At 39.7% G+C, this 25,313-nt stretch overlaps 1 protein-coding gene across 1 annotated transcript in view; it reads right to left on the bottom strand.

Annotated features, from left to right (window-relative positions):
* The window catches only part of LOC140270747 (palmitoyltransferase ZDHHC14-like), a 48,316-nt gene that overhangs the window by 13,583 nt on the left and 9,420 nt on the right, over positions 1–25,313 (bottom strand). Inside the window, exons 3-4 of the mRNA XM_072365945.1 lie at positions 17,569–17,729; positions 4,463–4,615 (exon numbers count right to left, since the gene is read on the bottom strand). Of these exons, the coding sequence (XP_072222046.1) occupies positions 4,463–4,615; positions 17,569–17,729 (314 nt within the window). The remainder of the gene's footprint in view (positions 1–4,462; positions 4,616–17,568; positions 17,730–25,313) is intronic.

A 25,313-nucleotide genomic window follows, 5' to 3' on the forward strand; every position in this document is an offset into this window, starting at 1 on the left:
AAAAACAACCCCAGAGGATTAATGGTTAAGTAACATTGTCAGAGATTTATTTGATAAAAGCCTTGCCAGGTTCCATTGAGTTGAATTAAACAGAAGGATGATGTTAAAAAACATAACCCAGTTACTTCGGAGTCAAACTGAGAATGGTGGGAATTTAGGGGAAAGGGAAGTCTCCCTCTGGATCTTGTCACAACATTATTAAAATGTTTCACATAGTGTAAATGCTATTTATAAAAACTAGCAAACACAGGCAGACTTGTCTGTCTCAGGCTGAATAACTTTCACTGTGTAAAGACTGCGATGGTCAAACAAGCACTTTGATGGATCAACACAAAGTGGCGCCATTAGGGCCTCAATCTGAGAATGTTTGGTAAAGTCTGATAAGTGGCCTGGGAAAGCAAAGAGTTGTAGGAAAGTGAACTGTGTCCTAAAACAGCTTCCAGGGAGTTTAGAAAGATTGGGCTTTTCCAAGTATGTTAAGGCTGACTGAAGTTAACCATCTTAATTCAGTGTAACTGAACCATGTAGCACACTGAAGCTAATTTCTTTCAAATCTGTGAAATATTGCAGTACATAGAGGATATTCATGTCCCTGTTCTATCCAGACACACCTTAAGAGCTTGAGAGCACTGCTTCTCTCTACGCTCGAGCACAGAGGGGAATCCCACTTCAATATCCTGGTTGACAACTTGACCGCAGTCTGTGCAGTGTTTCACACTGAGTGTTTCAGTGGGAAACGCTAAAGTTTCATTCTGGTATGACAGAATCCACTGTGCAGCCCATGTTATATGGGGTGAGAGTTGTGAGACCTTTAAATGGTTTTGGGGCACACTTCTTCTTCTTGCACCTTTATCGTGATTTCTAATAAGCATTTACCCTGTGATATCGGTGTACAATAATGATTTTTACTCAGAAATCTAACGTACCAAATTCACTTTTCTGAGCCTGAATTCCATTCCAGCTCAGTTTTGTAAAAAGACAAAACTACTTCTTTCTGAATCTGCACAAGAGCTTTTCACCATCTTAGAAGCGTGCTCTGCATTTTCCAGTCAGTCAAACAGTCCACCACCATTGAGCCACTGAGTGGCAAAAAGTGGGAATAACCCGAATGCAGTCAGGTGTCTGATGACATCACGTCCATTCCCTGTATGTCCCAAAAAAAGTGACATGTTGACCCAAAAAGTTCTTAAATGAATCAGTTGAAACAGATCCATCATACCTATCAGTTTGCTGATTGCTCTGAGAGAGGAGGTGTTGTCATTTAATCAGCATCAGCACCACAGTCTAATCTCGGAGTGTGAAGTACTGGCTGTGCACAGTGGCGTCTACCTAACTAATTAATCAGAGCCATTATTAGCTTAGTGAGGTGAAATGACCTGCTTTTGTCTCCACTAATCAATGCCTGATTGAAATGTGTCTGGAAGCCGGAGGGAGCAGATAGCTACTACTAGTCAGATCTGATCACCACAAAGACTGGCTTCTACCACTCTCACTCACAAGAGGAGAACATACATTTAATAATAAATTCATGCACTTTTTCTCCCATGATATGACATGCAAACTTTAAGTGAGTACTTCTAATTTACAAGAATAAATTCATTCTGTTTAAATGTTTATCAATAACAACTTTAAACTTCATGAAGCAGAAAAAAAAGTTCTAACAGAGAGTGTGGCAGCTGCGAGCTCAGTGGCATTATCCCTCTGATGGTGAATGAACCGAAACATTGAAATGCAGCTCGCACTGTTTCATAATAATCTAATATATTCTTATTTATGTGTCAATATCCCTTTGATGCATTTCATTTAATTTCTGCATGCATAACAACATAACTACCCCAAGGGGATCACTACAGCTTCATCTAATGTCCTCAAACCATGCACATAAAAAAAGAAAAAAGTAAATTACTCTTAAAACCAATAACTGACTCCCAAACCCTCTGCTCCAATAGTCATGATTATTTACAGCCGGATTTAAAACCCAGACACTCAGACGATCTTATTCTACTGTGTAAACCATAAAGAAAGAAAAAAACAGAACATGATAGCAACAAAGGAAGTGGTCTGTGTGTCATAATTCTGTGTGCTCATAAGTTTCTTCCATCACTCAAGGGGATAAAAGTCTTTATGAAAAGGAAGTGACTCCATATTCCTACCCTCCACAGCCACCAGGGGAGGCCGACCCATTCGGACTTCCTACTTATTTTAGAGCATGTTATTCCCCTGGCTCTTAAAGCACCACAGGCAGAGAGAAAAACAGGAAAACAGTCAAGCCATTTATTTATTTTCAATGCCAACGTGATCCCCGTTTCTGGTTCAAGTGCAAATGTCATCCAGTTACTGTTCATTTTCACCATTAAATATGCAGAAGCCATACTTTAAACTGAAAACCCTGTTTGAATGCTGTGTAAAATACGGTCAAAGCATGCAGCGGTTTTCAATTCATCAAATCGCTGATTGATTTCAAATGGAGATAAATACTGAAGTCAAATGTTACAGTTTCTTGAACAGAGAAACTGAAATGTTTTCCCAGTCTTACTCAACAGTTTGGGGTCTCTTTTATCTTTGCATTAACGGACAGCGGTTCTTGGAGATGAGCTCTTCCACCGCTAAACAGTGTCTGCTTTTACTGCAGTGTAACCAGAGGGCCTGAAAACCACAACCACTCAATGTTTGCTGTCACAATTGACCCGAACAGAGATTTATCTGGATTCTCCAAATCTGCACAGTTACATGCACAGTTGAGTTGAGCGACAGTTACAGCTCAACTGCCCTTGTCACAGTACATATGTGCGGGAGGGGAACTGAGTTGTGAAACAAAGTGTATAATGCTGAGATGTGGTCTGGGTGAGATCTTGTGTTGCTGCTCATTGTGCAGCTTCCAACTTCCTCTGCAGGAGATCACTGTGACCTGCACAGATGTAGGCTTTAAGTTACTCGAATGGTGATCTTCTCAGTGTACTAATATACACTAATATTCTGCTGTTTTTACAAAAAGATGAAACTTTGGAGCATATGTGGAGCAGCTTGAGTAAATTCAGAGTGATTCAGAGAGAGTCTGGTTTGGAGAAACTCAATTTTGTACAATTTCTGTCAGGCTAACGCGATAATTAGTTTTTTCTATCCATGTAATCCCTTTACAGATATTTTGTACTGCAGTTGATGAAACAAATTAGCAAATTTGTTAGTAATTTTGTTGTCCGTTTTCTGAGATGCTCTTTTTGGACTGAATCAGTTTACTTACATGTGAACAAATAACCTCAACAGCTAAGGAATGCACATGGAGGGGTTTCTTTTCAGCGTTGCACCACTATTCCCAACTTTTCTAAAAAAAAATATGTTTCTGACAACAAATTATAAATGAGCAAATCATTACGTTTTCTGACTATTGTCAATTTAATTTATAGTTTAAATGATTTTCAAATAAGTGAATTTCATTTTTGTTCATTTTGTCATATTTTTGCTGGAAATGGGTCGTAGATCATTTCAGTGTTGGGTGGGGTCCAGTAGCTTGGCTGGAAAGTATTCTTATGAAAGAGAAATCATTTACGACTCACATTCATCAGCAGCTTAACACTTCCACCCACCTGCAGGATGGAGAGTCCAACTATGTGTCAGTTTTTCATTTCCCTTCCATCTGTGACTTGCATTTCACAAATATGATCTAAACATGGTGTTCAAACATAAATAGAAAGAACCCAAATGCTTTTTGACCGGGTTTGTCTGGAAAAGCCCTTAAAGAATCACCTGTGTGTGTACTGGTGTAAAAGCGCCACTTTGTTTCTTTATCTTGTGTTTTTTGAGGCATGTGAGCCTCACCGGTTCCATTTCAGAATTTGAACATCCACTCAAAATGCAAACAAAATCCACCTGTTTGTAATAACATGCATTTGCCTGTTCGTCAAAATGTCTGGTCTTCCATCTTTTTGATAGCCTCCGTCTCCGTTCCTGCTGGTGCACATCTGCTGTGTCCGATTACCACCTCCTCATCTCTTTCCTTGGGTTTACTACTTCTTCATCCATGTTGAAAGACTGTCAGACAAATCTACTTCTGACAGAGACACAGGCATGTGTAAGAAGCCCCAAAAACCAGGATGACAAAGGCAGAGACACAGTGGTTTCTGAATCCCTGTTTCAGTCTTTTAGTAACCGACTTGCTGTGCTCTTCAACCCTTTTCTCCCCATTTCTTTGTATGAATGCTAATAACTCCAAGGATCCGGTGTGTACTGAATGTACTGCATCACATCTAAATATTTAGCCTGGCTCGTTTTCTTACAAACAGAATAAGCCTTGAGTTTTTTTGAGTTATATGCATTGTGTTTGTGTGTGTGTGTGTGTGCGTCTGTGCACAGCATATTGTGTGTTTGTCTTAAGTGAATTTGCACAAGGATCAACCAGATGTTGATGATAAACTCTGGTTACCAGACCAATACAAACTCATTTCTTTAAAACATCCCAACTCACCCACACAGTTGTCACAGAGGCTGCAGTGGGAGGCACGTGGCGGTCTGAAGATCTTGCACGTGAAGCAATACTTCAGTTTGACTGTCTGTCCGTTGATGACCACCTCTTTAGTCCTGGGAGGGGGCCTGTAGCCGGTGCTGCCATTGGCAACATCTTAAAAAACAACAAAACAGAGATGTAAAAAAAGACAAAAGGTGAAGAAAAAAAAAAGAAAGAAAAGAAACTATATAGTTTTAGAGCCCCAATATCCTACAATGTGCAAGAGGCACCACTGTTGAAACTGGATGTGCATACTAAGATAAGATTGGATATGTTATCTGTTTTCTGTGTAGGAGCACCGCAGGGTTGTGTGCTCAGCCCCTTACTCTGCATACCCGTGGCATAACTAGACATGAGGAGGACCCTACTGTGAAGTTTGCAGATGACATACAAACTATGATTAGACTCCATATTGAGGGAAAAATCAACAGCCACGCAGTGTGGTGCACAGGATAATCCGCTGCTCAATGTCAACAAAATCAAGGAGCTGACTGTGCCGTCGAGATTCAGTGCATCTGTGGCCGTACCAGAAGACTTAGCAGCAGTTTCTTACCTCATCCTGTGAAAATACTGAATGTTGTTTTATAACTTTTTGTTACGAGAATACAATGCAAGAGAAGTCTTACATGTTAAACTGTGCTATACAACCTTTAATATAAACAATTACGTAGATGTTTAAATGGAGGAAAACTACTTGAAAAGAAGTTTTCAAAGCAGAAGTTTTGAAAATAAGTTTTCAAAGCAGGTAATCCTGCCCAGCTCGGTCAATCAAAGTCAAAGAATATGATACAAGAGGGTATGTAGAACAGCTTCAACTTAAGTGATCTGGTTAAAAGGAACAATTATGTTTGTGGGACTTTTATTGTTAATTCAATATTCCAGAGTCTAAAACGAATAAATGTGTCAGACAAATTTTTTCTTATCTTTGTACATCCGGCACAGTCTGTATCTGTAAGTCTTGTCTGACTTGCGGAGTGTCTGAGGGATCAAATAACACAACTTTAAACCTTTACGCACCTAGGAATTGAGTAAAACTCTGCATGCAAGCTAAGAGGAAGTTAAGAGGCCCCCCCCCCCCCCCCAAGTCTTGTTTGAGGTGAAGCCCCCCCCGTCTCAGACATTAAAAACCTTCAATAAAGATTCTTGACAAGTGGGTTAGATTAAACAACCAGAACAAAGTGTCTGTGTTTCCATCCTAAAGCTAGGGGCCCCATCTTTTCAGAACAAAATGAAGTCTGCATCAACCTAGTTCAGGCATGTGGAATGTAATATGCACTCAACACTAAAATCAAAAGGAAAAGAAAAATGGTTGCAAGCAGCTCTGAATGGCTTTTGGTGGAGTAAGAAGGCTGTGATGACAGGCTAAACGGTAAGGATGAGAGCAATGATAGTGATTTTCAAGCCATGTAGGTAGAGTCTGTATCCTATCATTGCTCTGCTTGCTTTGAGCACTCTCACACACGCTGAGAGTAGGAGATAGCATGTGTAGGAAGATCATTTTGAGATCATGTAGAAGCCTGTAGCATTGCCAACACAGTGGTACATGTGTGTGCAAGCAAGGGGGGTTACGGACTGTGAGGCTTGCGTGGGTGTTTGACATTTCTAAAGGAGAGCAGAGGAAACGCAGCCAGCGAGTTCTCATCTATTGAATTTGTCCCTGTTGTGATCAGTGCCTACAGAGCTCTCTCCTCCATACTGATTCTGTTCCTCTACACTCACAGAGGACGACATAGACGAGGACAACAAATGAGGGGAGTTGAGAGCAATTTGGAGGACAATTTAGCTACCGCAGAGTTAAACCAACAGGAGATGTGAGGTTATCATGGCCCTGTGAAATCTACAATAAAATGAGCTCCTGTCGTGTGAAATAAAGAGTGCTTCTGAAGCATTAGATAAAAAAAAAAAACAACTCTTTCAGGCGTTTTCTGAGACCTCGCAAAAATAATGCTGGCAGGTAGGAAAGATACATTCTGACATATATAGGTCATATCATACAGACAGTAATCACAGGCAGCTGAGGTGAAAAAATGTTCATGCCAGCTCTCCAGCTCCATTTCGGTTTCGGAAACACATGGCATTTTGATAGCTATGTTGTTTCTAATTTGGCAAGAACAGCAACAGAAGGCTTTAACTGGCTGCAAAGCCATCACTTCTGACAGTTTTACATCAATAATAACGCTTGACAATCGAATCAGGTTCCAACAAAAAAGGTTTATATGCAGCCGATTTAACTTCCTAATGTGCAGATAATATGAAAGATTAAAAATACCTAACCTAATCTAAATTCCTTCTTGTCTGGTGTGACTACAAGGCCAGAAACAAGAATCTTAATCAAATGCTCGTTTCCAGGTCAGAATATCTTCTGTTACTCGGACCCTTCTGATGTAGAATAAATGGGAAAGTTTAATTTCAATGGCATAAAAATATTGCAAATGCCGGTCTTACTCAAGGGTAAAGCTTTCAACACCAGTCCGAATGGATAAAGTCAAAAGAAGGCCAATTATTTTAGAATTCAGCTAGCAATTCTAAAAGTGAAATTTTTTATAAACCTACCGGGATCACCCTCTTCTTTTCTGTACAAAAACAACAGAGTATCGATAGCCCGGCTTTAAATACAGAACATTTTGAACAGACCATCCACATTCAATACATTGAATCACAGATGCCTGCAGTTAAGTAGTGTGAAAGTGGGGGTGTCAAAGTAGCTTTTCTGCTCTGCAAAGCCATTTGTGCACTTAGCCATCTTGTCAGGCAAAGCTTAGCCTTACATCAGTGTCTACAGGGAGATCCCCCAGAGAGATAGGCCTGGTCTAAGAGCTTAAAGCTAGAAAACACGGCCAGGTGGACCGGGGAGTGATGTAACAGCACACACAGCGTACCTCCTCACACATACAAAGTTAAATAAGGGTTCAATGTCAGCCAAACTGTGCACAGTGAGATATAAGGGGAGGCTAATTACTATCCTGCTGTGTGGACGAGAGCTGAGGCCAGAAAACGATGATGATCACCAACAAGAAGAAGGACTTATCTCAAAGTGATAGTGGAGACACAATTCAAAAGAAGCACAATCATGCAGCTAGAAAAAGTGGAAAAAGAATAAAAATGTCCTGTCTAAACACTCAAGACGGTGTACTTTTAGCTTTTCAGCTCACAGTATGCGAAGATGGTTTTACAAAGTGTGTTTAGTTGCTTTTACTGCCAAAGATATGCGTCCATATTCAACCTCTGAACATGGTCTTTAGCATCATGTTGTGCACTTTGGAGTCAAGGTAAAATGTCCCAACTGGAAAATATTTGATTTACACAGCGATCCCCACACAGACCAAAACTGAGGTCATGGTATTATTTCAGAGTGCAGATAGAATAGCTCCAACATGTGTGCTACAGAATCTTTCATCACCGTATACGGACTTCATGACAGATGATTGGCAGGCAGCATCAATAATCCTTTTACAAGCCCTTTGAATCATTATCGAATTGAATGGTGAGGCGCTGAGTGTCTTGCACCACGAGGCAGTGAGTGCTGTTGCCTTACTTCTTACATGAAGTAAGTGTTATAATGTCACGTTAAACTGTTGCAAAACACCAAGAAAGAAGAAGCAGCAACGGCAAAGGATGAAAAAACATCCTGACATTACTGGGATGTTTTGGGTGACGTAGCGGAGGAAGACTGAAACACAAAGTGTGTGAAATCTTCCCCGTAAAACGGTTTCATTGTGGTAATACGGCTAAATTAAGTACATCGTTAGCGGTTTTCATCCTGACCAAATGTCTGCACACTCAAGGAACACAGCCAACCCGACTCATCAGTCAAGAACGAATGGGGTGTTTTAAACCGTGTGACAGCACAGATAATCACCAAATCTGTAGCCGCTCTCAGAGATGAGGATCTACTGCTGTGTTTGATGATAGAGAACGCAGAGTTTTGTAGCTGTGGCCAAATTAAAGTCCAGGTGAAGAATTCCTTTCGTAAAGTTAAGTTGAAAAATTGCTGTATCAGATTTGTGCACTTTAAAGGTATCACACCGTATGTGCAGTACTAAGGTGGGTCACACAGACACCGTCACTGGAAAGCGTTTCATATATGAGAGAGAGTCGGATTTTGAAATGTAGCTAAAAGGTAGTCACATCATACTTTAAAGGTTCAAGGCATTTAGATTGAACTGAGTACTTTATTAATTCCAAACAAACACTATAAAGTTGAGTGAAAAATCTAAAGTAAAAATACATGAGAACACCAAATAAATGGGAAGATCATGGATTTCATTTGATAGGAGGCCTATTGAGGTGCATATTTAGAAGAATCGTTCTATGCTCTGGCACGCACTTCTTTGACTTGTCTCCGTCCTTTAAATAGATCCTCACTTGTAAGTTGCTTTGCACCTTTTAAGTGACTGAATAGCAACAGAAAAACATTAAGACACTCAGGCCCGGGGCGATGAAATACTGATAAATATTTTGCACATCGTAAAGCTTGAGGGAAGCCTTTCAACCTATTGCTTTAAAGAAATCTATTGCTTTTCCAAGGGGCTTTATTATGTCTGTTTGAAGTGCTAATTCGTTTTCATTTGCTTTGTTGAGATGACAACACAGCACACAAATCTGTAGAGTTAATGAAGGCCAAACATCTTTTATGTGCTTAACCATGGTTAACACAAGGTGAGTGGGACTTGCCAAAAGATTCAATTTATTTACTCATTTTTGAACACGTTGCTCCAATTTTGAACAGACTCTGTTAAGTGTAGAGTGTGGCCTATATATCCAACTTAATATGAAAGATTAGCCCTACATAACCAGCAGTTACCATGCACCCAAAGACAAATAACAATTTACATCCCAATCTCACAGTATATCCCAACACTAGAGTCCATCAGTGACTGTATTCTGTTCACTACAATGATTGTCTCTAGGGGGAAAGGCCTGAACCAAGAAAAAGAAGACTCAGTTCAGTAATTTAGCTTCAGGGAAGTGGAATCTGTCTGACATGAGGACGACAGAGTGGAAGAACGCACAGTCAGGGCTACAAGAGAACTACAGCTGGTTCAATGTGGACATTTAACTGGATACAAAGCTGCATGAGATCGCCGAAAGACGAGAAGGCACTCAATTTCCCTTCCATTCAGTTTGATTTATACAGGGGAAATCACAACAAATTTCATCTGAAGCCACTTCAAAGATCCAGTCCATTTCATAATCCAATTCAATGTAATCCAATCATAATCCAATAAAAGAAAACCAATTAAAATCCAAATTTCACATTCAAATTATGCCAATTAAAAACGACAACAAGACTTCTCTTCAATTCAATCCCCCGAAGGCATGACAGAACAATCAAGCAAACATTATTATTTATGTTAATAGTAAATTCAGAAAATCTGTATAAATTGTCTGCTTGTGGACTTAATGCATGTTTCAACTGAATCAAATGGAGGTTTATAAGAGACAAAATAGGTGTGTGGGTAAGGCTGAGAATGGAGCAAGCAGCTGCCGTGTCAGAGCCACTGATAACATGATCAATCACAAGTGTACAACGTCTGTTATGGAGGATTTAACAAAGGAGCACACCAGCAAACTCAGGCTGTGCAGAAATTCTAGATTTGAAGGATGTAAAAAATGAAAATGGGAGACAATAAAGGAGGTTAGTTTTTACTTTAGGGTAGGGACAGCTGTGGTGTTGGAGATGATATTTAAGGCTAAAAAAATCAAAGATGTTGGACATTCACTCAAGATGAATGCAGGATACCTCATGTAGCCATCATCTCCATCATATTCTTGGCCTAAAAGTGACAGAGAGAATGCATAACAGATGGAAAAAAATAAGACAGCAATATGCTTCAATCCAGGCTGGATTTAATTCTTTCTCAAGGAGTTTGTTATTTCTGCTCTGGAACAGCTCTATTCTTATGTATTCCTCTGTCGCCGTCCCCAGCAGCTCTGCCTTTCACTAAAATGCTTTTTTATCTTCTTTTATGTCACGTCTATGTAACTGTCGATCCAACAACAGGGAGAGCAAATAGAAAACTCGGTTATTTCCGCCTCCTTTAAGCATATGGATACATCTGTGTCTACGTTACATAATACAGTAACTGATTTTAGAGGTTTTTCAAGCAGATGCCACACATATGAGGCATCACTTAAAGATATAGTTTTACACTTGTGGAACACAAGCAGCCCCTCATAATGACAAATTTAGTTCTCCATGATAAATAAAACACTGCTGGCTGAATACAGACAAACACAAGATTAAGTTTGCTCTGCCAAGCTCATAAATTATGCTCATTCCAGTTTTGCTGTCTGCACACTTTTGTATCATCTGTTCAGAACTTTAACTGGAGCTCCGTCCTTGTTGCAGTACAAAAGCACGGGAGGGGAATCCAGTTATTGGTTGAGGTAGGTTCAATGCTGTAGACTGTATGAAAAACAAATGTTCCACACATTCTGCGGCTTCAAACTTTCTCAGTGAGATCATCGTAAATGTAAGTGAAGATAGTAGAACAAGGAATTTCTCAGGTGGAGCTGCAATTTAAAAAACAAAAAACAGGATGTTTTTACAGCAAAAGAGCAGTATGGAGCTGATTTACCACACACTGACAGATAGTCTGAATAAGCTGATTTCTGATGCGTTAAGCCCTCTAATGAAAAGCTTTATTAGTAATTCAGTTGTATCAATATACACTTAGACTTTACTATTACAACCATATGATGCAAAAAGATGGACATTTTTAACATGTGTGGAAGCTCGTTTGGCACATTGAGTCTAGTTGAGTGTATAAATGCAGGAGTGAGATAAACCCTAACCCCAGTCTGGGGTCTGAGAAGCTAGATTTCACAAGGTTTCAGTTTCACAAGCATGTTTACTTGTATTTCCAAAGTCTGGTTTAAGTCAGACTAACACAATTAGAAGTTAAATCAAGTTGTAATAGAGTCTTTTCAGCCAATAATGATGAAATCAAAGATAAACGCAACCAAGGCTACACAGAGCTAAAATAAGAGGGTATCAGCTCAAAGGATGACAGATGGGGAACAAACATCGCACACTGTCATTCAGATGGCAAACTGTGGCACTGACATGAGGGTATCTCTAGATCACATCACAGAGTCGCTGATAAACTCTGGCTGATTTATTTCTCTAATTTAATATCTAGAGTTGGCGGTCAGGAGTAGGTCACAATCAATAGAGCTCTGTCGACAGTATTATCCATGATGATTAAATTATTGAGAGCTTTTTATGTTCAACGGTGCAGTGCAAAGCATTTACAAACGCCATGATGGAAAACTAAGCAGTAACCCTCTTACGATGTTAAAAAACGTCTTTATGAGCTCTACTTCAGCCAATGTGCATTCTCAAGTTTGAATTCAGCTAAAGATAAGCTGACCTACAAGGTGTTAAATTGCAACGAGCATGTTTGAGCGAGTGTCTGACTGCTACAGGGAAAGCAAGCTGTATCTAATGTGATTAAATTGGCTCCCCTTTTAGAGAGTGGCTTGAGCTGGTCTCTTTGTGTCTCTGGTAATGGGATGTGTACTTGAGTTTGGCACCTGAAATAAATTTCTTCCAAGACTGCTTGCGAAGGCTGCTCAAACAAAAGATGTCAGCAGAAATGTTTTATTGGGAAAAGACTATGCATTCAAAATGTTTCACTTTTCACACCCGCTACTGTGCTGTTTTCCCATCAATCTACACTCTGTTAGTGAAGATTTTCTTTTCAAAAACAAATTCTTACTGAGATCTTGATTATTTCTGTTGCATGAGTAGGTGGCTCCATGTGGAGAAATATCCCACATGAAATAACCCAGAAATGGAAAGCACAAATGTTATAGCCTCCTATTCTTATATACCCATTCTTCCTTCTACACTTCAAGCTCAAAGCCTCCCAAAGTCCATTTCCTCCACAAACCCAGAGTGTGGCTGTTTGTTTCAGGGGGAGAAAAAGTGTTCTTGGATCATATTAGGTGGAAAGAACGAAACAAGCAGTTCTGACCATCTTTCACTCTGATTACTGCTTCAGAGTCTTTTGGATTTGGCAAGTGGGAGCTGAAATGATGCCAGCCTGTCTAGTCCTGACATATTGGGCAGGCAGGCAGACACGCACAGACATCAAATGCTGCACAGCGATGAGAAATCAACTCTTGTTTTGATTTCAAGCAGAGATAAACAACATGCGGTGCTACCTTCTTGGTCTCCACACTCTTTCTTCCCATCCTTTATATGTGCACACGTTTCTTTTGCTGAATTAGAAACCAGTGACAAGATGGTGAGGATCTGACACACACACACACACACACACACACGCACACACACAGCATTACGTCTCATACACTTTTAACATGTTTGATTTTAAACTATATTTCTATAGACTCAATTTCAGGCCCCTCACTCTAACCTGAAGCCGAAAAGCTGACAGACAGCAGAGATATCTGCTCCTGAAAATGGCAGTAGAAATCTGGGCATCAGTCTTCCCTTCTGGGATACAGGGAATGTGAGAGCCCTTCATGTTTCATACTGTACAGACATTAGGTCCTCCACGGTTCAGCCAACAGATCAATAAGGTGTGTATTGAATCTGAGCCTTGTAGCACTTTGCCTTGAAAACATTTCAAACTATTTATGAGGCTGCTGGTCCACCGGTGGACAGAGCATTAGGTGATGAAGAGCACAATATGCATTAATACAACACATTTTAAATGTGCACACGGCAGACCCAAAACTCAGAGTGTATATAGTAAATAGTTTGTCATGTGCTCCAGTTGGGATATCCTGATAGTTTCTATTTGATAAGTCTTATCTATGAAACATGCTATTTAACAGATATGTAGGTTTATTGAGCTGAACCCAGTCAGCAAAAGCTGAGCATCAAATAAGAGATGAGACATTACATTATACATGACAGAGTGCTGACATGTGAAAAGTTACCCATGCAAACTAAACCTGCTTTGTTATTATCGCTGTCTGTTACATAAAGACACACTGGCTAAAAAAAGCAACTGTGAATAAAAATGAATGAGAGCTGTCTCAGTCTGAGGATGGAAAAAGTAACTGGGAATGACTCATGTTTTAAGTAGGAGAGGAAGAAGAAGAGGAGCATGCATTTGCATATGAACCCAAAGAGAAGTATTAATATGATAGCAGAAAATAAAATCACTTTCAAACTGATCACTGCACTTTCAATGTCTGCTTCAAGACAAAGTAACAAAGAGGGAAGAGGAGGAGGGATTTGGGTTGGGTTTGGATGATCAAGTGAATGGATAGCAGATGTGCTACGAATGTGTTGTGTATTAAATTGTCAAACAGCACTGCCTGCATCTGGACAAAGCAATTAAAGAAAAAAAAAAGGAGAGGAGAAAGGCAGCGTTGGAATGGTAACATCTCAGCAAAGACACTATGCTCTACTTCAGGCATGCACTGCTTTCTATCAATCTAACAGCAACTAAACATGTCCGTGTTGCGTCTGAACGGCAAACTTGGTGCTTTTCCATAATAATATGAGACAGCAATCCTACAAGATGGACTCCAGTAACATTTACTCACCATTTTTTAACCGGCAAGTCTGAACTACATTCAAACGTGTTAACAGATAGGCGCACATCGTAGTGGTGGATCTTTTGGGATCTGCATTGAGTGGAATCCATCAGATGGATAAATAAATAGATAACAATGCTGGATGCTCAGACTTTTCTTGTCCATGATTTCCATAAACCATTACTTCTTACAGCAAAATAACATGAAGTGTAGCTGTAAAACGACTTGGACTTTATAAGGACGAACTGAAAACCTTTGCTTAAACAGCAGAGTCCTGCAGAAGCTTTTCAAGCATTTCATTAACTGTGGGAAAAGGCTGTGATCTTTGCCTCTCAGGGACTTAAATTGAACAATTATAGCTGAGAAGTATTTGTGCGTCTCTTTATTTGTTGGCTTTTGTGTGTATGTGTGTGCGTGCATGTGTAAGTGTGTATGTTCCTGCTGTCATTACAGCTATTACTTCTTTAGAATAAAAGATAAAGGGACCGATAATGGCAGTAAAAGCAGTCAGATGGCAGGAAGGAACCGGATGTAGGTGTTTGAGGAACAGGCCAGAGGGACCTGCAACACTTGTAGACATAAAACAAGCTTAATGGAATAAATCTTCTGAATTTTAGGGTTGTTACGATACTAGAATTTCAAGTTTAATACCGATACCTTGGAAAATACATTTTCAATATCATGGAGTTAAAACTGACAGCTTAAGAGGTATAAAATATCTTTGATAAACAGGACTTATCATCATCATCATTATTAGCTAGTATTATCATTAAGCTGTAACAAATATTATTGTGCTTAGTTGCATGTTGACTTTAGTGACTCGACTGATCCATCAGTGTCGCTTTCAGTGAGCTGCACAAACACTGCATTGATTCTCGAGTCGGACGTTCGCTTAAGCTCAGTTTTCCAAATAATTAAATGCGACACGGTTAAACGTGGTTGGGCGTACTGAAGTTTATTGCTATTTCACTGTCTTCATCAGACTGATGGGTTGATCCCTCAGATGGACCCACTTCAGCTTCACAGAGTTTGTTTGTGCAAGTTTATGAGTCAGCAAACTCATACACTCAAACACACAGCATTCCTTTCTTTGCAATACGTTTTAAACTGCTCGACCGTCTCATGTAGCTCTCCAGCTGATAACATTTTAATCGTTCTCACCTGTGTTGTTATTGTCACTATGAAACAAACACATAGATTCTTACTTCCACCTAATGCTTCATAAGATATAGGATCATACAAAATTGCTTCTAAATTCTGTGTTTACAGCTCAGGGTGCAAGCAATCCAATAACAATATCTACATCGACCCAAATTAAACGCTGGCAGATGGGTGAAGTCATACATGTCCTGGTTGTTGCTATTTTCAGGATCGATTCCGGGGAGATGATCATCCAGGTCTGTTGGATTAAGTTTACACTTTTGAATAAATATGACACGTTATACATGTGTCTTGAAGTATTTTTCCAGGGAAATGCAGATGTTTTAAAAGCACCACACCTTTATATCTGAATCTCCCTGTGGGTGATCACAATAGGAATGTTTGCAATACCATATTAGATTTACTGCAGACAGGATACACTTGATACTCTCAGCAGTTAAGTGAATGAAAATATGTCCATAAATCTTTATCTGCAATCAGCCAAAAATGTGAAAACACTGTAAAAACCAGTACATCTCTACATATTCTAAATCATGTAGCTGGATGCTGTGTTACATACACACAGTAATAAAAGAGCTTCACATCTCACAAAGCTTTTAATTTCAAACTGAAATTCAGCCGACTATAGGACAAAACACAGAGCCTTGAAATGCAAGGATAATATTTTCAGTCCTTATCGCCCGGCTGTGGCTGACTCCAATGTGAAGCTGTGTTCTTGCAACCCAACATTCACCAACTGAACTGGGAGGTAAGTATTTTTAACTGTAGGAATGAGATCCAGATGTTAAAAGCACAAACCTGTGCTTGTTCAGGTTCAGATACAGATACAGACCAAAAAACAACAATCATTCATAAGGAGATTACAATTTCAACAGCCAACAGCGACGCTCGGAGATGTAAATAACCGAAGACAGTTTTGGGGGTTGGGGTGGGGATTTGGGTCAACATTAGACTTTCACCCATTAATTTGTTTATCCTCTGAAACGTGTTTATCCTGTGAAAAGAAGTATGGCAGTATAACACGGTATTTTTACACAGTGCCGTCCCAGCCCACTGCTCCACGCTCTCTGTACTGGACCTTTTTCTTTTTTCCAAAGGCTTTCAAGTCTCATAATGAGATTAATTAAACCAGTCCGGAGTTTGTTTAATGAGGCCTTAATGGCCTAAAGCTCAGAAAAGAACTACGGCAGGGATATCGAAGCTTCATATCCCATACACAATGGACCAAAAGTTAAAAGAAGCTTTTTTAAAATAGGGTTTAGACAGCTAAACTTTTGAGTTAAGATGTGATAATCCTTTTAGCAACAGCACAGGGGATGCAGAGGCAGGGAGAATCCAGACAGCAGAAACTGATGGAGAAGAGGAGATATAAGATACATCTCCTTCCCATGTCGCTGACAATGCAAGATTACTGGATGACTGACTTGTGGGGGTCCTCAGAGGGTGTAATTTTACTGTGCTACAGATAAACGTCTACAAAAGTAAGTCCGGTTTAAATAAATGAAGGGCAAAAAAAACTGTTTTCAGACTCTTTAATCCAAGAATGAAAAGGCAAGGAGCAGACGGACCGCTGCTTTTATTAATGGTGCCACCTTGGCGTGAAGGAATGTTTCTGCAGCAGTATAATAATACCAATCATTCTGTATGACTGGCACATGGCAACCAGTTGTGTCAGAATACATTTGTTTGGTTTCACTTGTTTAACTTGCCTCCCAAGCGCCCCTTACATCATGATAAGACTTGTCCACAGTGGCAACAGCCTTTCCATTTTGTTGTTGCAGCACTGTGACATGAAATTGCTTGCAAACTCAGTCTGGGGCACGGCATCATGCATGTGAAATAATAGGATGTAGAAAAATGTTTGTGAAAATGAGATTCAAGAGCAGATCACACAAATCATTCCCAGCTGGTTCTGACTCATGGTGCTGCTGGTAATTCAGTTCTTCCATATGAAGTGGCTCCTAAAGCACCAACAGTTTTACCTTAAACGTCACAAATTAGATTGAAAACTTATCAATTTATGACCAAGTAATACATCAAATGGGGAGGAGAGGATCTTTGAGAAGCTGCATGAAATAAACAGATAAAGGCCATTTGGTTTAAGTAGCATGAATGCTTCATCTCAGCTTAAGGCAGAGATGCCTGATGGTGTCTTTAAAGCAGATGGAAGCGAGGTCTCCATTTCTTAGACTTCATAGATAAACTCGGCCCAGAAAGTAGCTCTCTATAGCAATCATTTTCTCCAAAAAGACATACAGGGATCACTCTGCTGTACTCAACACTTTTGTGACACCAAAACAGCTAAAAAGTGTGCAGGCAGTTAAATAACAGGTTTTCATTCTCATCAGCTGTCATGAAGTCAGTTTAGGTGTAAGTGATTTTTTTACCTATTTGCCTCTCCAGGTCAGCTGCCTCATCTGGGGTGGCCCTGGGCAGTACCCCAGGGTCACTGAAGCTGGTTCTCAGAAGGGTTCCGAGTACAAACATAAACAACACACCTCCTATGACTGGGATGACTGGGGTGAGCTGCAGCGCCAGGAACGGACAACTGGAAGGACAAAAAGAGGTGATGAGAAAAAGATAAACAAGTGACAGCGCAACAAGAAATGTCTGGTTCTGTCTCACTGTGGATGCTCAGAGGCTACAGGAGAAAAGCTGAAGGTTGGGAGCAGGAGCCTCTGTACTCTGATATATTTCAACCCTCTGATAAGCAAGTGGAGATAACGCCTTACCAGACACACACTTGACTTGACAGGTCAGTCCCCTATTTGTTCTAATTAGAAAATTTCACATAATTCACTAACACATTCAGCAGCAGAGGGAAGGTTATTACGCAAATTACATTTAGTCTCACAGGGCTAAATCTGTGAGTCTGTGGTCTTTTGGATTGGATTAATGGTCAGCAAAGGAAAAAAATGCTGTGAGTGAGTGAAGGTTCACGACAAGACTTTCCATGGCTTTTTAAAGACTTTTTTATACATTTGTATGAAACAGTTTTGTCAAATGATGATGATAAAAATGATGAAAACAGATTTATGGATTTACCACTGAAATTCAGATAAATTGACATAAATGTGAAACCATACAGCTTCTTTAAAAACACTGTTTTATTCTTGTAACATGTTGTATGGGTCCCAATGGACACTACATCAGTATTATGCCACCTCACCGGCCTTCAGATGGCGGCACCTTAGGAGGGCAGGAACATCCGTCTATCTGTGCCAACACCAGTTATTCTGATGAAACAAGCCAAACTATATTTAGGCTCGTCATGTTGGGTTCTGCCAATGACAGCAGCTGGACTGAATGTTTTTTTTTTTTTTTAACCAGGAGCTTTAACTATTACTGTTAAAGATAACGATAAAGGTCAGCCAACATACAGTGTGAACACACTGCAACTACCCCAGTCTGAGGTGCTTAAAAAAAACAAAAACACACTTCTTACCAACCGGTTTAACACATGAAATAATTGCACAACACTTTAAATGTGACAACTTGTCTGGCTGGAAACTGGGCGGTCCTGCTGATATCTACATCTGGAGTGACACTGAACTAAGCAAAAAGCACTGGACTGTCCAGGACATCACTGCAGGCTGGACAATGCTGTTCAGCAACCTCAGCTCTCCAGGTAAAAACTTGCCCAAGGTCAGTGGATTGGTACAATGACTCTTATTCATAACTGATGTTACCCATTTGGTAAAAGAGCTTCCATTTTACATCCTTCAGTGCTTTCTAACAGTCTTGAACTTTCTAGCTGTGCAGATGGTGACAAAAAAAAAACCCATCCAGATTTCTGAATAGAACAGTTTTGCAGCCCATCTTTATGCCTCTAATCTTCTATATATCTGATCACAACTAACTTACATACCATAGCCAATTGCATTATATTTATAAATGTAGATCAGAATAGTCTTCTTGTATATCAAAGTGTACCAGTTACCATCTAGTTGTACCGTAAGAAAAGCTAGAACAGACATTTAAAAACCATTAGTTTTCTTTGACTGATAGAGTGGAAACATAACAAAGAACACCAGCAGATTTCAGGCCATTAAGGCTGCACTGAGAGGACAACTCCTTAAGAAACACTGGAAAAGAGATGACAACTCCAATCACGCAGGAAAAGAGCTTACTCCTTTCTTTCTTGTCTGGAGGTGTCAGAAATGTAGATTCACATTATAAACACATCCAACCAAGCCATTGGCTAAAGAATCAAACAATACTGTCAGTAAGATTGCACATCTTTTAAAACACTTTAAATAGAGAGGTCTTACTTTCTGACTAGCCAACATGTCTGAATATATTAGCGTGAACAAAAAGAAAAGCTTAAAAGAATGAGACATTTCTAGAAGGCTAAAACCACAGTTTTGAGACTGGCTGTCTTGATGAGCCCCAGGAACGCAGACATATTTAAAGTCTGATGACATTACTGAGCATCTTTTCATCTTCCTATTCTATCTGGTCTTAGTGAGGAAATCACTACAGAAGTGAAAAGCTTGCCAGACTTGAGGGTGCTATATCTCTGTTAATTAACCTGAATCCAAGATTTCATCTCAAATTCACAAAGAAAGAGAAAAGCACTGAACCGTGTGAGCATGCTGCCTTTTTAAAAAAAAAAAAAAAAAACAGAAACAGCTTTAAAATAAGGATTTGAACTCTCTTCCAGTGAAAACATAATCATATTTCAAAACTGGCGAAGTCTGATGGAGACTGCAAGACTTATGAGAAAATGGCACCAAACACTGCCTCTGTCCTCTAAGAGCCATGTCTCAATGTGTCTGACATCGGGAACATAATGAAAAGGCAGTCATGTGTGATATAAAGTGACAGGTCAGTAAAAACCAGACAGAGATTAAACACCAAAGCCAGTAGAGAAAGAGGACAAATCCAACATCAAGCCTGCCTCTCGACATTAATCAATAGGCATATATGAGGATGTGCTTCAGATAAGCAGCAACATGCCAAGTTATAGTTCCCCCTGAAGAAAATGTCCCCAAAATAAATCTTCATCCGTCGGCAAAGATGAGCAGTAAAAAATTTCAGCTACTCCCCTTTTCTGTTCAAGACTCCAAAGAGCAAATGTGAAAAAATGAAATAAAAAAAAAAGCTACATCTTCATTTGTATTTGCTTCACACCAAATCTTATTATTTACTAAGACTTTAGAGGCTATGTTGCCATGGAGACGGACAGTTTCCAATGTCAGACATGGTACATTTCGAAAAGGAATGTGGTTTCCCTGGAAACAGCCACATGAGTGAGCCGGAGCCTCCAAGGAAGATAAAGAAAATAAAACTAAAAAGAAACAGACATTCAACAAAAAAGAGAGAGCGCGGTGACATTTGTTACAATCCACAACGTGTCAACAAACTGGCTTTTTTTTTTTTTTTTTTGGTTTGACAAAGGCGACTGAATTACTGTAGGCCACAAACCAGAAATAATGCCAATAATGATTTACACCACAGAAGAAGGCTGGGATCAGGGCTAACAGCCAGGACAAACACGACCGATGAGCCGATTATGAGTATGATGTGTCAGAGCCGACAGCACCCTTTCACGTCTGTTCTTAATCACAAAGACTGCTGCACCTCAATTTATCCTGTTTTATCCTATAGGATCGACAATATATTCAAATATGATGAGAGGCATAATAAAAACATCAAAACTAGACTGAGATGCAGCATTTGTTGGGGCTTTATTTTAAGTTGTCCTCCAGCCTCCAGATGGTCATTACATAATTACATCCCTATTAGTGGAGCAATTTGAAACAGAAAAAAAAAAAGCCATCGAGGTTATTTCTAGGAGGAGATCCCTATGTACCTTCAGGGAATCCCTCTAACGCTTTCTACCAAAGGTAAGCACTTCTCCACTCACAATTCAGAGAGACATAGGCCATCTATAGATTTCAGTTGTCCTGCACTTAAGCTGAGTCCAAACTACACGATCTTAAGCTTGAATTTCACATTGCAGAAAAATGTAATGGGTTTGAGAAAAGTGGCCGAGCTCTGAGGCAAATCCGAGTTCGATCAGCGGCCAACGATCGCTATGTGTCAACACTTCAAAGAGATGATTTGTAAAGCTTGTTGAAAAGTCCCCCTCGGTGACCAAATATCAGACAGGTTTGATATTCTGAGGCAGTCAGCTGGGCCGGAGGTGGCGAGGTTCTACAGTTAATGAGACATACAAAAAACATGACCGGGAGGATGACGAAGAAACTACCGTCTGCTCAGGAAACTGAACAGAATTTGGTTAAAGACTGGCAAGAACACAAATGGCTTATTGAGATTTTCAGCACGCAATATCATGATGGACTCAAGAGAACACTGAAACTTTTTGGTAAAGACGAGTTTGAGGTTAATTCTGGCAAAAAAAAAAAATCATGTAGTCGCAGATCACTTGGCTTTAGTATCCATGTTAACTTTTAAACGTTCCATAGCATTTCCTTTTGGTGAAATACAAACTACAACCAGAGCTTTTAAAAACTAACCACAGTTTCTACAAAGTGTTATATATTTAAGTGTGTGTCACCCAAGAATTCTCTTGAACCATTAATCTTAAAATGCTTCAGTAAGGTGCTTGACGAATACTCGGTCAAGCTCGCCTAATGATGGATTCACAGCAGCAGGTACGTTTCACTACAAGTAAGAGTCTTTTTAAACTTATCCTTCCTCACATGAACCAGAGTTCAAGTGTCAAATGCAGAAATAAGCTATTTCTTACAATTCAGAATTAAAATACAAATAAAAGCACCTAATACATCTAACAGCAAAAAACAAGACAACACTCAGAACATTAAGCTAACTCAGAGATGAAATCAGAATTGACTGCTGCATTTGCAGTTCAGCACAATAAAACACAGACAGAAATGGTGTTATTGTTTAGAAATGAGGACAGCTACGAGCTTGGATTAAAGTGGGGTTTATGAGGAGGAGAAGCCCTTATCCTGTGAGGCTGGGGTCAGTTGCAAACAAAATTATTCAAATCCCATTGCACCAGTTAATCCCAGGCATTTTTGCTGGCAGCATTATTTACTTCAGTAGACAATAAAAAAAGTCTCATCTACTCTCACCTTAATCAGTATGTTTACATGACAAAAGAAAGAATTATTGTGTTAATCCAAACAAAACTGAACTTTTAAAATACATTAAACCATATTAGTCTGAACGAAACAGTATGAAACTGAAGCTTTCAAAGCCTGCATAACACACCCGGATGAGGTGGTTTGGCATTGAATCACTCCTGCATATATGCTCAACTACATCAAACTGCCCAGGGAGCATTCCTGTCCAGTACACAGAAAAACAAGGCAGTACCACCAAAGAATAACCACAAGGGATGGCGTGCATCTCTGTGTAAAACAGTAAAGTGTAGGTGTACATTAATATAACAACATTGCTAACTACAAAAGGCGCTGTAGATCATTTACCCTGTGAGTCTTCCATGTTGTTTTATGTGGACCATCCACTCAAACTACCGTGTCATTACCAATGCCGGTACTCCAAAAGAAAGGAAAGAAATGAAAAGTAAATATTGGTGTTAAATTAAGAAGGGTTGCACAGACTGCCCTTCTGATTGAAAAAAAATTAGATGTCACTGGAGCAAGGGTATGTGGTCCAGCATCGTCACCTTTCCCTTCATAAAGGATGATCCGGTGCATCATTTGCATGAGGGAATGAGAAAAGGAGAAAAGGAGCGCCTTCACGAAGCACTGAGAGAATTTAACTTGCTCTTATTGTGCCTGCTAGCTAGACCCTCCTGGGTCATTTCACTCAGTTATAAACAAACAAAAAGACTATTTGTCTGACCCAGCAGTTAGTTTGTGATTTGAGCTAAATTATTCAGAAACTTTGATAATGGGAAACATTCATATCCACATTCTGCTCACAGAATAGTAAAAGTGAAGGCTTTTTGAGGTCGATGTGCTCGTTCGCCTCTCAAAGGGGGCACAAATCTCAACAATAACCCAATCCAGATTAGCATTATCACATTTCCTATTAAATCTTCTTTTGATGTCAACCGGTTTTTCAAAACTCAGCTGGGAGTTAAGCTTGAGGGACTTTCATCTCAGCTTGATGTGACACTACAGAAAACAAGCTTGTGACACTTGGTTCAATCAGCCCCGTTCACAGGCTGTCCTTTCAGCATCACTTGACATAAACAAACCCCTCATATCATACTTCGGTCACAAAACCTTTAAATCAATATCTTGTGACCTATTAAAAACAGAGAGAAACATAATCGATATCTGGACCTGCAGCTTTCCTCTAGGATTGCGTGACAAGAGATATTTTCAACTCTAACGCAGCAACAAGCATGTGAATGTGTTTAAAATGTGCTTAATGTTGTGTAAGAAATACATTTTAAACACTTGGTTTTGTGCTATTTCTGTTTTAAGTCTCATTACTCAGCTGGGTATATAGAAACAAAGCCTTTATTACATTTTAATTGCTTTTAATGGCAAGCAAAAGCAGAATATGAACTTCCTCTTAGCTGTAGGCCAAGTCATTTGTCAGCGAAACAACTGTACATGACATGGTTGGACAGATTGCTTCATGGAATCATAAGCTCCTGCAACATTTCACACACATCAATAAGTGCACAATGCAACATTCGTCATTCATGCTTTTGAGAACCCTCAAAATCTTGAAGTCTAAACTTTCAACATATGCCATGAACCCAATTACCTCAGCAGCAGGGAGTGGAAGTAGTTCAAAAAAGCTGTGTGACAAACAGACGGTGCAGGGCTGATTAAAGGCTTGAAGCCAGTCAGGGAGAAGAATCACATAAAAATCAAACAGTTGGAAATTATTTCCACTACAAAGCTCCAAGGTGACAGCGAAGTTTCTGACAAAGTTACATACAAAACGTATTCTCCACAAGAATGATCTATATCCAGCAATCTGACATTTACACACAGTTACATAGTCAAGTAGGACTGTCCATTGTCCTTGTTTACCTCCTGCAAAATGGCTTACAGTGTAATGTAGAACAATAAGATTATCATGCATTCATATGGAAAACAAAGGACATCCTCTTTCCATTCTAAGCTTTTACTTATCGGGACATAATGAAAAATCATCTGGACCTTACCAGGTCTTAAAATGAGGCAAATGCAACCTCAGATGAACAACAACACGTATTTCGTAGGAACTAAGAGACTTGATGCACTTGATTAATTGATCATCAGCAACTTTAAGCACCTCTACAAAAATCTGAAGTTTGGCTGTTTGTTGGTCTAGAAGATGTAGATGTGTGTTAACACAATGTTAAGGAGAAAAGACATGAGCAATGATCTTATAGAAGCAGTTGTTGCTGTTCATCAATCTGAGAAGGGTTATAAGGCCATTGTGAAACTATTTGCAGTCAATCATTCTACACTGAGAAAGTTATCCACATGTGGAAAACAGTCTTCCCAAGAGTGGATTTCCCAGCAAGTTCATCCCAAGGTCAGACCATGTGATGCTCAGTGAAATTACAAAAAAACCAAGGAGCTACATCTACGACTTCAAAGACCTCAGCTAGCACGATGAATGCTAAAGTTCATGCCAGTACGATCAGAAAACAAACGAGTTCGGTTTGTTTCGAAGGGTTGCCAGAAGAAAGCCTCTTCTCTCTGAAAAGAACATGGCAGCACAGCTTAGGTGTGTAAAGTTACATCTGAACAAACCACAAGACTTCTGGAACATGTCCTTTGAACAGACAAGACCAAAGTAAAGATGTTTGGTCATAAAGCACAACAGCATGTCTGGAGAAAACCAAACTCTACATATCAGCACAAACTGTCAGGCACGGCGGCGGAGGGCTGATGATGTGGGCTTGTTTTGCAGCCGAACGACCTGGAAACCTTGCAGTCATTGAGTCAACCATAAACTCCTCCTAAAGTATTCTAGTGTTAAATGTGGGGTCACCTGTCTGACAGCTAAAACTTGGCTGAAATTGGTTCTTGTTACCGGATAATGAGGCCAAGCACAGCAGCAAGAATGCAGCAGAATGAAAAGAGTTCAGGTTTTTCAATGGTCCAGACATCAACCTGATGAAATGCTCTTATGAGAGCTGTGCATAAACAAATACTGCGAACCTCAATGAACTGACGCAACGTTGTAAAGAAGAAATGCCCAAAATTCCTTCATAATGATG

This window comes from Leuresthes tenuis, unplaced genomic scaffold, assembly GCF_036924035.1.
Source record: "Leuresthes tenuis unplaced genomic scaffold, fLeuTen1.0.hap1 SCAF_15, whole genome shotgun sequence".
Classification (NCBI taxonomy): domain Eukaryota; kingdom Metazoa; phylum Chordata; class Actinopteri; order Atheriniformes; family Atherinopsidae; genus Leuresthes; species Leuresthes tenuis.